The sequence below is a fragment of the Pimephales promelas genome, chromosome 23 (assembly GCF_988280905.1).
Source record: "Pimephales promelas chromosome 23, fPimPro1.hap1.1, whole genome shotgun sequence".
NCBI classification, from domain to species: domain Eukaryota; kingdom Metazoa; phylum Chordata; class Actinopteri; order Cypriniformes; family Leuciscidae; genus Pimephales; species Pimephales promelas.
The window spans coordinates 20657370-20671688 of record NC_142791.1 but is presented as its reverse complement, the minus strand read 5'-3'; the positions used below and the strand labels follow the sequence as shown (position 1 = coordinate 20671688).

Below are 14319 nucleotides of genomic sequence, written 5' to 3'. Positions count from 1 at the left end.
CCCTCCCTCCTTTAGTGGACTTCGATATCCTAGGAATGACCAGAAGCCTCGAATTTAGTGATCTTAAAGAACGCGGTGGATTGTAGGACGATAGAAGGTCCATTAAATACACAGGAGCTAAACTCAGGGCTTTATAGGTCAGTAGTAGTACTTTGTAATTGATACGGAACTTAATAGGTAACCAGTGTAGAGATAATAAAATCGGTGTTATATGATCATATTTTCTTGACCTAGTAAGAACTCTAGCAGCTGCATTTTGTACTAACTGTAGCTTGTTTATTGAGGATGCAGGACAACCGGCTAATAAAGCATTACAGTAATCTAGTCTCGAGGTCATGAATGCATGAACTAACTTTTCTGCATCAGAAACAGATAGCATGTTACGTAGCTTAGCAATGTTTCTAAGGTGGAAAAAGGCTGTTCTTGTAACATATGAAATAATTTTCGAAAGACAAGTTGCAGTTCGAAGTTCGAAAGACAAGTTCCACATCTTTTACTGTAGTGGATAAAGTAACAGGACATCCTTCTATATTAAAGTTGTATTGTAAGAGGTTTTGTGTGTTGTTTTTTGGACCAATAAGTAATACCTCCGTTTTATCTGAATTTAATAGCAGGAATACGCGTCATCCAGTATTTTATATCTTTGAGACACTCTGTCAATTTAGATGAGTTAGTGTTTTCATCTGGTCGTGATGAAATATATAATTGAGTGTCGTCAGCATAACAGTGGAAATTAATTCCATGTTTTCTTATAATATTACCAAGTGGCAGCATATATATTGAGAATAGCAGAGAGCCTAACACTGATCCTTGCGGTACTCCATAGTCTACTGACGTTATCTTTGATTTTTTTCCCCATTTAAACAGACAAAATGAGAACGGTCCGATAAGTACGATCTAATCCAGCTTAATGCCTGTCCTAGAACACCAGTGTAGTTTTGTAGTCGATCCAAGAGTATTTTATGATCTATAGTGTCGAACGCAGCGCTAAGATCAAGTAGGATCAATACTAAGATCAATACTTTGAGAAACAGCCTTGGTCAGAAGCTAAAAGTAAATCATTTGTAATTTTAACTAGCGCAGTTTCTGTACTATGATGCGGTCTGAATCCTGACTGGAATTTTTCATAGATATCATTTTCTTGCAAAAAAGAGCACAATTGAGCGGACACAACTTTTTCTAGTATTTTGGACATAAATGGAAGATTTGAAATGGGTCTTTAATTTGCTAAATTATTTGGATCTAGTTGCGGTTTCTTAATGAGAGGTTTTATTACTGCCAGCTTGAATATTTCTGGAACATGACCTAAAGATAAAGACGAGTTAATAACAATTGGCTTTATGCACAGCTGCACTACTTCCTGAACTTCAGCCAGCTCCTTGTTTCCTGTGTGCCATATTGGACAAACTTGATTAATTCAGGTGTGCCTGATTATTGTTGTTGTGACTACCGAGGTCAGACACACCTGGATTAATCAGTTTGTCCAATAATGGAAGACGGGAAACAAGGAGCTGGCTGAAGTTCAGGAAGGAGGGGAGCTGTGCATAAAGCCAATGGGCTATATGCACGCATAAGTTCCGCATTTGACGTAAGGATGCTCGTCCATTTCCGGTTGTGTAGATTAAAGCGGAGGAAAAACGGAGAAAACGGGATTATGGCAGAGTCTTCAATATTTACTGTCCTCCCGTCTTTGAAACGAAACGTACATACGTTTAGATGTAATTTTATATATAGTTATGTTTATTTAATATAATTTTAAAAAGAAGCATAAACACAACGAGGGGTGCCTGTTTTATCTGTTTTTGTGACTAACGTTTCATTAGTATAACCATGGAGTATAAAATTCAATATAAATTCTCGGTATTGCATTGGACTCTATGATCGGCGGAAGTTATCGAGCATCCCTAATGCTTCACCGGAAATAACGCCGTGCATAGAGCCCATTTCAGACCCCTCCATGATTTCTAAGTGGGAGAACTTGCAAAATAGTAGTGTGTTCAAATACTTATTTTCCTCACTGTATTATAGCCTACTTGGCTAAATGGTAAATGGACTGCATTTATATAGCGCTTTCATAGACCCAATGACCACCAAAGCGCTTTACATTTGCCTCACATTCAGCCACATATATACACTCATTCATATAGCCTACCGACGGCGGTGTCAGCCACTGCCGCCCTAAAACGCGGCTAAAACCTTAGTTGTCAGACTGAACACACTTCAGCTGGTCAGGCCCATAGACTGCAAAAAAAAAAAAAAAAAACTCAACTACTGTAGAAAAAAGGCCATTTCATACTCAATATAGCACGGCCTCAAGTGTACTTGTTTTATGGGACATTTAATACATATAAATATTAATGTAATTTTTGAATTGTGATTTTTTTTTTTTCAGTAAACATCTTTAAATGCTTTGATTCCGTTGGAAGATATTCCCTCGTAGTCGCGACTCGCACAACAGCAATTTCTGTGAATCTATGTGTGCACAGCTGGAATGCTGAGTTTGTATTATCATCCAGATCCGGAACTACCTTAAAAACAATGTCTAATTTTAGAGATTTCTTCTATTTCTTCTTTTCAAACTGACGTGTTTTGGCTTATTATTTAACGCTGTATGCCACACTTAAAATTTTTCACCCTGTAATTATAGTTACATTTTTTTTTATTAGGGACCATATAACCTTGAATATAGCTAATTCTTGAGTTGTTCAAGTTGGACCCCACAGGGCAAAATAAAGCCAGAACTTTTCATTGCAAGATTCAAGGACTTCCTGACTCATGCCACTTGTTGTTTAGGTCATTGTGACTAATAATTATAAAAGTGTAAATCAAGAGTTTTAGCGTAGGCCTAATTATGTTTAATTGCTGTTCACAGAAAACTAGACAGTGAGCGTGGATACGCCTTTCCCTTTCTGTGTCGGTTTAACGATGGGGTGTCCAATCCTGCTCCTGGAGGGCCATTGTCCTGCAAAATTTAGCTCAAATCCCAATTAAACACACCCGAACCAGCTAAATCAAGGTCTTAAAGGGCTAGTTCACCCAAAAATGATAATTCTGTCAGTATTTACACACCCTCATATTGTTCCAAACCTCTATGTTCCAAACCTCTATGTACTGGGGAATGAGATCTGTTTGATTAAAACATTCTTCCACATATCTTCCTTTGTGTTCAGCAGAACAACTAAACACACAGGGGTTTGGAACAACATGAGGGTGAGTAAATATTGACAGAATTTTCATTTTTGGGTGAACTAACCCTTTAATAGGCATACTAGAAAGTTTCTAGTAGAAACTTACAGGCAGGTCAAGTTGGCTCATACAGATACAGTTTGGACACCCGGCTTAACGTAACAAGAGTACAATAACACCTCCTTGTGGTTAGTAAAGGCAACTGCATTGATCATATAAAGAAACAATGTGGGAAAGAATTTGTTTCATGTTTACCAGACAGTAAAAATGAAGCAACACACTTTGTTGTTGGTTTTTAATAAATTTCTTCCAGAGATTGTACATGTTTGTTTTTAAAATAAAGATAAAATCATTAAGCTTGTAGATTTTAGATTATAACTAGAGTGCACGATTGTATAACCTTATGTGATTTGTTTTTATATTTGTTCACATCTCTATAGGTACTTTTTCTCAGCAGGATATGTAGGACTAGTATTAAGCTGATATAAGTGGTATTTGCACTGGCTGCACTGTCTCTATTTTGCTGTTTACAGCATTGAGCTGTGACACTGGCTGCAGATAGGGAAAATAGCTATTTTTTAATAGTCCATTTTCATGCTTTTAAAGTCCTTCAGAAAAGAATCTGTCACTGGTTAAATATATACTGAAATCATTTTGATAATGTGTTGCTTGCAAAAACTTAATTTTTAGTAAAAATATACTGATAAATTGGAATGAATGTCGATGGAGAAAAATGCTTTTTTTTTTCTCAGATGGGTGTAGTAGTTGCATCTACCAGCAGGGGCTGACTGGACAATCCCAACCAGCCAAATCTTCACTCACCCCATCTAAAATATCACAAAAACATGTGTATATACAAAGGCAGTGATTTTTGTCAGGGTATCGTATGCTTGGTAGTCCAAAATAAAATAGCTTACAGCAGAAGTGAGAAAGGGTCATGAACCATGGTTTATAACCATTTTTTTTTTTTTTAAGATTTGGTTTCGTTTTACATGCACTTCTAACACCCACTTTAATGTTGACATAAATGCTTTTGGAAAATATGGTGTCATAAATATATATACACTACCGGTCAAAAGTTTTAGATCGGTAAGATTTTTTATGTTTTTAAAAGAAGTCTCTTCTGCTCACCAAGGCTGCAATTATTTGATTATATATATATATATATATATGAAGAGTTCAGATGCAAAAGCCTCTAAATGCCATTTGAAATTTTCTTCTAAAATGACCATTTTTATCAAGCTTGTATATTCAAGTTCAGTAGTTTCACTTAAATGACAATTAATAGGTAATTTTCATTGCCATTTAAGTGAAATTACTGAACTTAAATATACAAGCTTGATAAAAATGGTCATTTTAGAAGAAAATTTCAAATGGCACTTAGAGGCTTTTGCATCTGAACTCTTCATATATATATATATATATATATATATATATATATATATATATATAGTGAAATATTATTACAATTTAAAACAGCGGTTTTCTATGTGAATATATAGTGAAGTGTAATTTATTCCTGTGATCAAAGCTGAATTTACAGCATCATTATTCCAGTCTTCAGTGTCACATGATCCTACAGAAATTATTATAATATGATGCTCAAGAAACATTTATGATTATTATCCATGTTTAAAACAGTTTTTTACATTTTTATTTCAGGATTCTTTGATGAATAGAAAGTTCAAAAGAACAAAATTGATCTGAAATGGGAAGCTTTTGTAACAATAATCACTACCATTCAAAAGTTTGCGGTCAGTAAGATTTTAGTTTTTATTTTTGGGGGAAAGAAATTAGAAAATACTTTTATTCATCAAGGATGAGTTAAATTGATCAAAAGTTACAGTAAATGTTAGAAAAATAGTAAATTTATAATGTTAGAAAAGATTATATTTTAAATAAATGCCGTTCTTTTGAACTTTCTATTCATCATAGAATTTGGGGGGGGGGGGGGGCGTGGTGGTACACGACTGTTTTCAACATTGAAAATAATAATTTGTTGTTTTTTTTGCATAAAATCAGCATAATGATTTCTGAAGGATCATGTGACACTGAAAACTGATGTGTAATCAGCAACAGTAATGATGTTGAAAATCCAGCTTTCAAATTACATTTTATTAAATTTTTCCATCAAATAAAGCAGCCTTGGTGAGCAGAAGAGACTTCATTTAAAAACATAAAAAATCTTAGGATATATATATATATATATATATATATATATATATATATATATAGTGGAAATTGTAATTCGCTTACCTTTTAAACAATATTTTCTTATTTTAAAAAAAAATTATTATCCAGGTCCAGCCTAGTGTTTATATATAGAAAAGAAATATTAATATTAAGAAATATAAAATAATAAAGCATGTAAAATATGAATATTAAAACCTAAAATTCAGATTTTAGGTAGGAACACCTTAAGAGGTTCATTTTCATGCACTTTATCCAGGAACCCCAGGTTAAAATAAGGGTAGAGGGTCTCGGTGAAGGTGTCCTTGAAGGTGTAGAGGTGTGTCATGTTCTCAGCATCATAGAAGGACACCAGCCCTCTTTTGTAGTCCAGATAAACGCCGATTCTCGCCAGTGGCTCTTCCAAGGCCAGTAATGTTGGTGGAGACGTCCCAGCCATGTATTGAACTCCATACGACAGTGAGAGTGTCCAGAAGCCGTTGGCAGGCATGGTATTGATGACGCCTTTTCTTGTGACGGATTCACGAGCGACTCCTACGGTCCACACGGTGCTGCTGTACACCTCCACCTCCCAGTAGTGGCGGCCTTTAGTGAACCCTTGACTGCCCATGAGAGACAGGGCGGCGTTAAAGCGCTGTGGGTTATCCTGCACCGTGATGTTGAAGGTCTGGTAGCGCACACAGGTGAGCGAAGATGTAAGACTGAGCCAGGGGTTGGCTGTTTTGGAGTTAAATGTGATGGCTGAGGGAGCTAGAACAATGTAATAGAATGAATGAAGTATCATGTTAGTTCATGATATAGAAATCAGTTAAATGTAGTCAAATGAGTCCTAACTGTATTTACTGATTCTAGATTGTAGTCTATTGGAATCATTGGTGCCCCCCTTGACTTGGTTTAGATCTTATGTTACGGGTTGTACTCGATTTGTAAAGTTGAAGTGGTTTAGATCAGAGCCTACATCAATACTGGTGTTCCGCAGGGCTCAGTTTTGGGTCCTTTTTTATTTATTGTTTATCTTTTACCCCTTGGCAATATTTTTAGGAAATCTGTTATTAAATTCCACTGCAATGCCAATGACACCCAACTTTACCTACCTGGTTTACATCAAATTTTCTTAAACTTAGAAGTAAAAATGAAATTCTTCTTGTTGTTTCAAAAATCAATCTGGCCAAATCTAAATGTTCCTCTGTGAATATTGATAATTGGATTTCTGGTATCCGTTTCTTGGTGTACTGTCAAAGTTTGGGTGTCATCTTTGACAGTATTTATCATTCGAAGCACATGTCATTGTCAGTGTCATTTGCTCTGCATATTTCCACATAAGTAAGATGACTCGACTTCATCCAGTTCTCTGAGTAAAGAGCACTGCAATTCTTATTCATGCTCTAGTCACTTCCTGTATTGATTACTATAACGCTCTTTTTTGTTGTTGTTTTTCTACAAACTCCAGCTACAGGAGAAAAAGCTTTTCTACAAACTCCAGCTATAGAATACAGCTGATACAATTATTTGCAGAATTCCTCTAACTGAACACATTACTCCCATTTTACACTTGGAATGGCTCCCTGTTAAATATATTGATTTTAAAATCCTCCTCCTAATTTAAAAGGCACTCAATGGGCTCTATGGACGGCGGTATTTCCGGTGAAGGTGTAAGGATGCTCGATAACTTCTGCCGATCGTAGAGTCCAATGCAATACCGAGAATTTATATTGAATTTTATACTCCATGGTTATACTAAAGAAACGTTAGTGACAAAAACAGATAAAACAGACACCCCTCGTTGTGTTTATGCTTCTTTTTAAAATTATATTAAATAAACATAACTATATATAAAATTACATCTAAACGTATGTACGTTTCGTTTCAAAGACGGGAGGACAGTAAATTTTGAAGACTCTGCCATAATCCCGTTTTCCTCGGTTTCCTCCACTTTAATCTGCACAACCGGAAATGGACGAGCATCTTTGCGTCAAATGCGGAATTTATGCGTGCATATAGCCCATAATCTTGCTTCATCATTTTTATCTGACCTTCCTCATATCTACACTCCTACTTTTACTTTAAGATTTTTTACATCTTTTGAACTCACTCTTGTTCTCCCTCGAACTCGTACGACTTCTATAAGGGTCCCAAGCCTTTAGTCATGCAGCTCCTTATTTACTGAACTTGTTGCCATATGATGTGCAAAACAGTGAAAGTCTTCATGTTTTTAAATCTCACCTTAAGACCCATCTTTTAGGTAGGCTTTTATCCGATTGCTGTAAGGGTGATAGTTTGGTTGTATTTCTAAGGTGTCCTTGAGTGTCATGTAAAAATGTATTATAATAATATTGTATAGTCATGTATAATAATAATAATATGGTGAAAATGCATTTTTTTTAAATATATATTTTTTTAGGATCATTCCCAAACCTGGATAGATGCTTCCCTTCAGTGACTTCCACACTCTGTACTGCAGGGGCCCGGCAAAGCGGCCCTCACACAGACTGGGTGGTGTCAGTGCCTGCCTCTCGAACTTCTGTGGCTGCCTGCTTGAAACAACAAAAGCCCAGACGCAAAAACAATTCAGGCACTTCCTCATGAAAATATTAGTGAACACATTAAATGTAACAGATCCATAGAGGTCACTCACCTTTGAAGCAGACCCTTTATACTCTGCAAAAAAAGACAGGAAAGAGGAGATTAATTATATTGGCTCAGTTCGAGAGGCAGGGACAGAAGTTTTCCACATGAGATCAGTGTTTGAAATTAAGCTACATCTGCAACTCTGGAAAATCCCCTTGTGCTGCACTAATGACATTATCTTCCTATTGCAAGGGTGAGATCATTAGATTGTTTCCTGTGTTGACTCAACCCAAGTGATATCCCTCAAAGCTTTTTGTAACAGTTAACTATTGGAATGATAATTTAGGATAAGATAAATTATATATTTATATATAATTTATCTTATCCTAAAGTAGAAAAATATTAAATATTACATGTAACATACATTAACAAGCTTCAATGTCTGCACACATTGCCAACCGTATAACACACTCCAATTTCAATTCTAATCATCACCACCTCCCATTGGAAAGTCTTTGGTGCTGCAAACATCTGAAAGTGTGAACGTGAGGCTGACTTTTCACTGACTCACCCTGAGTAGCGTGTAAGGATCTTGTTCGCTAAGTTTGTCCTCGATATCATGCATAGCTCTGCGCAGACGGGAGATCTCCACACTGAGCAGGGCCTTGTGTTCGTCCAGCCTTATCAGCTCCCGACGCTCCTCCGTCTTCAGCTTCACCTGCAGAAGTTTCTCTTCCTGGTACAGGAACTGGTGGAGCTCGCTGAACTGTGCCTCGATTCTCTGCTTCAGATCTGCAGTGTGCTCCTGCGTTCACAAGCAGTCGCATTTTAGGTAATGTTTCCCTCAGTTGGTGGAAGTCAACGTGTCTAGCAACTCAAGCTTGCGTAATACATTGAAGCGAATTTATTGAAAATGGTATTGAATGTTTTGAAATTGACTGGATCATGAAAAGTGGGCATTTTATTACAGAGGAACCAGAATTGTTTTTCTTCTGTTTTCCCCTTAAGTCTTGGTAGGTCTTAAAATGATAATTCACCCAACAAAGTAAAATCTGTCATCATTTACTCCCTATAAGGTTGTTCCAAACTTTATGCTGAACACAGTAGTAGATATTTTGAAGAATGTTGATAACCAAACAGTTGACATACAGCAGGCTACTAAGGAAGTCACCGACAACTTTGGTTCAAGCTTGTTCCAAAACAGCACTCTTAAAAATAAAGGTTCCAAGAGGGTGTTTTTCGCATCGAAGAACCATTTTTGGTTCCCAGAGCCGGCCCGAGGCATAAGCGAACTGGCCCCCTAATCGGGGTTATTTTTTATTTTTATTTTTTTAGATTACTTAAACAAGTGACATAAATCAATGAATGAATGAATGAATGAATGAATGAATATGACTGAATGAATCAGTCCAGACTTAAACAAGTGACATAAATCAATGAATGAATGAATGAATGAATATGACTGAATGAATCAGTCAAGACAACAAAACTCTGATTTAATGATCAATATACCGGCCTACAAGTTACAACTGCTGCTGTGTCTGCCAGCGTTTAAGTCATGCGCATAATCCTCAAGACACCTCGCCCGTGCATAGACTGTTAGACAATTTGTGCGGAACTGTGCCTAGTCACGGTATCGGTATTGGAGAAAACAGCCCGCAGGGGAATTTAACCTTCAAGGTGTAAGGGTAGCAGTTTGAATAAATAATAAACATAGCAGTTTGAACTCCACTTTATTATCCACAAGTTTCCGAGGGGCGCTCCTGTAAAAAATAAAGTGGGTGAAACTTCCGGTGAGGCGGCGGAAGTAGCATTCCAATGGTATTTTGTGTGTTAGTTAGCGAAGAGGCTAGCTGTTTTTCGGAGAATTATTTTACTATTTAAAGACGCAAATCTTTATGAGAGATGGTGTTACGGAGTTCATGGACAACATGTGCTGTTCGCGGTTGTATGTATAACCGGACTAAACTAGTTCAGTGGCTTAAACGTGATTGTTTTGAACATATGCTGAAAACGAAATCAGAGTGTTCCTGCCAACGACTGTAGTTTCCATCACCCCCCAAAAGACGACGAATCTTCCTGTGTACATTTGTTTAAATTTTTAATATTCTATAAACTTTTATCAGCATGTGTTTGGCTGTTCGCTACTGATGTTACAGCTAAACTCAGGATCAAAGCCTGTTTTGACAGAATACCAAATGTGCCAGTTAATGTATTCAAGCAGCACATTCATTTATAATTTTGAATAAACTCCAAAGCACAATGACTAAGTGTGTATTTTTTATTTTAATTGTTTGTCAGCTCACACAACTGTCTGTCACCATGCCTTGATGAGTATTGATTATTAATAATGTTATTATAATACTCCCAATCAACTACTGCGGAGGGTGAAGGTACTGTTATTTCACCTTTTTTAATTTCGTTGAGGTTGTGTTCCCACATCGTTAGCTAGTTTGGATCGCTATAACTTGAATGACTGTCAACTGTTGAATGAACAAGTGTCAAGCATGTCAAATCGTGCTTTGTTTACTTCCAACCGGAAGTCGCGCCCACTTTTGACGCAAGGCCTCATGGGGCTTAGGAAACTTGTGGATACCACACAGACCTCCAAAAACCCGCGACACTCCAGTAGCCTACCAAGTGCGCAGTCTGCACACGACCCATCTACGGCAAGCCCAGAGGGGAAAAATACATTGCATGTATACAACGAGCGCCAGAACATCATTACCGGTATTATAGTAACAGACTTTGTTGGATTATGTCATGTAATATCTAACAAAGTCTGTTACAATAATAATAATAATAATAATAAAGATTTTGAGGACAGTTACACTGTATTGAGACAGTTGAGAAATAGTAGGCCAAATATTTTTAGTTTTCAACAATAGGCTTGTTGAAGCCTTGCTCTTAAGTTTCTCAGTTTTGTCATAATTTTAGCAAATAATTTCTTTTATATGTTTTGAGACAGTTTTAAGACTGTTAAAACTTTTTTTATTTAAGTAGGCATCTATTATTTTTTTTTATTAAGTATTAATTTTGTTGTAGCCTAATACATAACCTAAGTGTATTCATTTATAATGTATCATTATTGCATTACATTTGTGTCAATACTCGTCAAACACAGGTGACTCCGCGTCGTGGGAGGGGCCCCTAAATCAAATTCTGTTTAGGGCCCCCAAAAGGCTCGGGCCGGCTCTGTTGGTTCCTCAAAAAAACTTTAATTTAAAAGTTTTTAAAGAAACATTTTTTTCCTTAGTGTGAAGAACATCTGAACAACTATTTACCAAAGAAACTTTTGTGCAATGGAAAGGTTCCATGGATATTAAAGGTTTTTCATGGAACCATCAATGGCAATAAAGAACAAACCAAATACAAAAATACAAAAAGTGTATGCATGTCTTGCTTCTGCTAAAAACAAACAAATATATATTTCTTTAATAAAAATGTCTCAGTGTTTTTGGACCATACAATAAAGGACAATGGGGTGAAATGTTGTTTTGATGGCAAATATGGACAAAAGCAGTTGAAATACTGCATCTTCAAAATATCTTTGGTGTTTGGAATGAAGCGAAGGTGATTAAATGATGGCAGACTTGTCATTTTGTGTGAACTATACTTTTTAGAAAGTAACTTTGAATTTGTTTATTTGAACCTACTATTTACTTACTGGAAAGCATCAAGAATATACTTGTAGATCAGGTCCAGGGTTCTATGGTCAACTAATATTAACATTATTGTAACACTAAAATAAAATTAAATATAAAAAACTTAAACTTGGAAATTGTAATTTTCATTAAACTTAATATACTAAAATAATTTTTAATAATAATAATAAAAATTAATTAGAACTGTAAAAACATATATATATATATATATATATATATATATATATATATATAATTGACAAAAACACAACAAAATAATCAATGATAACGGAAAATATGAAAATAAATAAAACCAAACCAAAAAAATTGAATATAAACTATACTGGTATCTCAATATACTAAAATAACACTGATCGGGTTAGGTTTAGGAATGATTGGCCAATGCTTTCCATGGAGTATTGAAGAGTGTGCATGAGATTGTGTGGCAGGACTTTCTTCTTACCTTCAGTTTCTTCACCTCCTCTTCAGTCTCTCTCTCACACTCTAGAGCAGTGTTGAGCTCTTTTTGAAGGGCAGTTGCAGAAGTGGTTAGAGAAGCCTATTCAACACAAAAACAATGGCCTTTTTGCTGCTGAGCTGAAGAGGGTACACAATAAGAAACAAATTGTCTTTGATTCTTACCCGATATCTCTTCTGTGCATCTTGCACGCACACCAGCGTATGAGCCCGGTGATCCTGAGAGATCCCGCACACCAGACACACCAGCTCCTGGTCTTCCTCGCAGTAGAGTTTCAGCTCTTCTCTGTGTCGGCTGCAAAGTGGGGTTTTAGGAACTGTGTCTGCCGACAACTCGGTCAGCCGACCCCCACTTTCCTCGATCCCCTGGCAGTAGCTCTCCACGATGTTGGCTACAATGCGGTTGGGTCGGTAGCTCTGGCCAGGGAAGACTTTCCGGCATTGAGGACAGGAACCAGACCCGCATTGGCCTTTGCCGCGAGGGCCGCTCCAGTAGCTGGAAATACAGGCCTCACAGAAAGTGTGGTCGCAGGGCAAGGAAACCGGATGCTTGAACAGGTCCAGGCAGATGGAGCAGGTGAGGTCCCGGCTCAGGCGCTGCGCAGAGCTCTTGGACACTCGAGGACTCAGTTCAGCCCTCAGCTTTTGCTTGTCCATTTTGTCCTGTGTGTGAGTATTGTTGGACATCTAGTCTGTTCTCTGTGGTCTTCAGTGCTGTTCTTCTCTTGGTCTCTTCCCTGCCTGCTCTCTCAGAGCTCTGGGCCTGTCTTTCCTGTTGACTCTGAGACAGGATAGGGGGAGCTGAGGGGGCGGCTCTTGTCTCAGGCTTGATCTTGCCGAAAGTTGGCTGCAGTTGCACGTCCCCTTTGCTTTCCTTCAACATGACGTCAGACCTACAGCTAGGAAACCAAGAGCCTTGAGCCCAAGGACTGTTTATTTTTGGAGAAAGCCCCTTCTAGATTGGTCTTATGAAATCTTGTATAAGAAACTTTATTCCACACATACAGTAATCCAAAACATTTGAATCCCCTCCATGTGACTCTGCATATATCAGCATAAAAAGCTTTGTAAGTAAAACCAGATGTGCCCTACTTTTTCCCACTCTTTCTTTTCAAAACTTGCATAAAGGATATAAGCATATTTCACAATGCATTTTCAGATGCATCATTATATTTGTCAGTTTTCGCATAACTTTCATCTATTTCTAACTTTCACCTTTCTATTTATTGAAGTTTTGTCTCACAACTTCCATCCAATTACTTTTTAAATAATTTATTTTATTTCTGAACATAAAAGCAAAACTTCTGTCTCACAACTTCTGTCTCACCCAATTACTTTTTAAAATATAAGTTTATGTATTTTATTTGATTTTAACCTGAATATCTACATTCTCAAGTGCTGAGTCCCACGCATCCGTCCTCAGTAAAACAATATCTATTTTTCTCTCCTGATTGACAATAACTATCTCCATGCATTATGGTAAGATAAACAATAACAAATTGGTCATTTAGTATTATTTCGGATACACTTTGAGGTGTTCTTGTTAAAGTGTAACTACATTTAAGTACTGAGCATTATTACATAACAACATGTACTTACTATATAATTAGGGCTAGTGTTAGAGTTTGGTTTAGGGCTAGTTGCATGTCATTATGCATAATTTAATTAATTTTAATTTTATTACTACAGTAAATACATGTAACAAGGACACTGTAAAATAAAGTGTTACCAATTTTTTAAAGTAAGCATTTGAGGACGACTGCTGAGACAGTTGTTTATCCTGTTTAAAGTGTCATTGTGGTCTGCACATGCCTGCATGCTTGTGTTATATCTCTAGGGACTGCAAGCTGAAAAGAAAGGGCTGGGTTTTAACTCTCTCCTCATGTTCCCCAGGACCGCTCGGCCTCCGCTTCCTTCCTGTTCGTTCAGTATTGTCGAAGTTCAGTTCCATATATCCTGCCCCCTCTTCCAAGTTCTCAGAGAGAGAGAAAAAAAGATGGAGCTACAGCTATAATTTAATACAGAAAAGAATAGCTAAGTGGATGTTTGAATAAACATAGATATAGCTGTGGAGTGTCTCTTGGGAAACACAAAGTCAAAGTCTTGAGGGCTGAGAGGGCCTCAAATGGGTTTCAGGTCAACTCTACAGTGGTGATATCTCAATCTTTACAGGAAACTTGGCAGTCACGATAGGGGCTTTTAAATCAGAGACGCCTTTACAGTTGTTTACTAGCATTGGGAAATTCCACCCCAC

General features: G+C 37.0%; 1 protein-coding gene across 2 annotated transcripts; it reads right to left on the bottom strand.

Annotated features, from left to right (window-relative positions):
• Nucleotides 1-5185: 5185 nt before the first annotated feature.
• Nucleotides 5186-13131, bottom strand: trim69 (tripartite motif containing 69). Of its 2 annotated transcripts, none has more exons than XM_039662248.2 (6): nucleotides 12231-13131; nucleotides 12052-12147; nucleotides 8516-8749; nucleotides 8012-8034; nucleotides 7792-7910; nucleotides 5186-6126 (listed from the first exon to the last, which is right to left on the bottom strand). In XM_039662248.2, exons 1-6 carry the CDS (start codon nucleotides 12750-12752, stop codon nucleotides 5582-5584), a joined length of 1539 nt encoding a protein of 512 aa, XP_039518182.1. In that variant the 5' UTR covers nucleotides 12753-13131; the 3' UTR covers nucleotides 5186-5581. The 2 variants fall into 2 exon arrangements, with proteins under 2 accessions (XP_039518182.1, XP_039518187.1); XM_039662253.2 differs by having other exon boundaries at nucleotides 7792-7907; nucleotides 12231-13128.
• Nucleotides 13132-14319: the final 1188 nt, after the last annotated feature.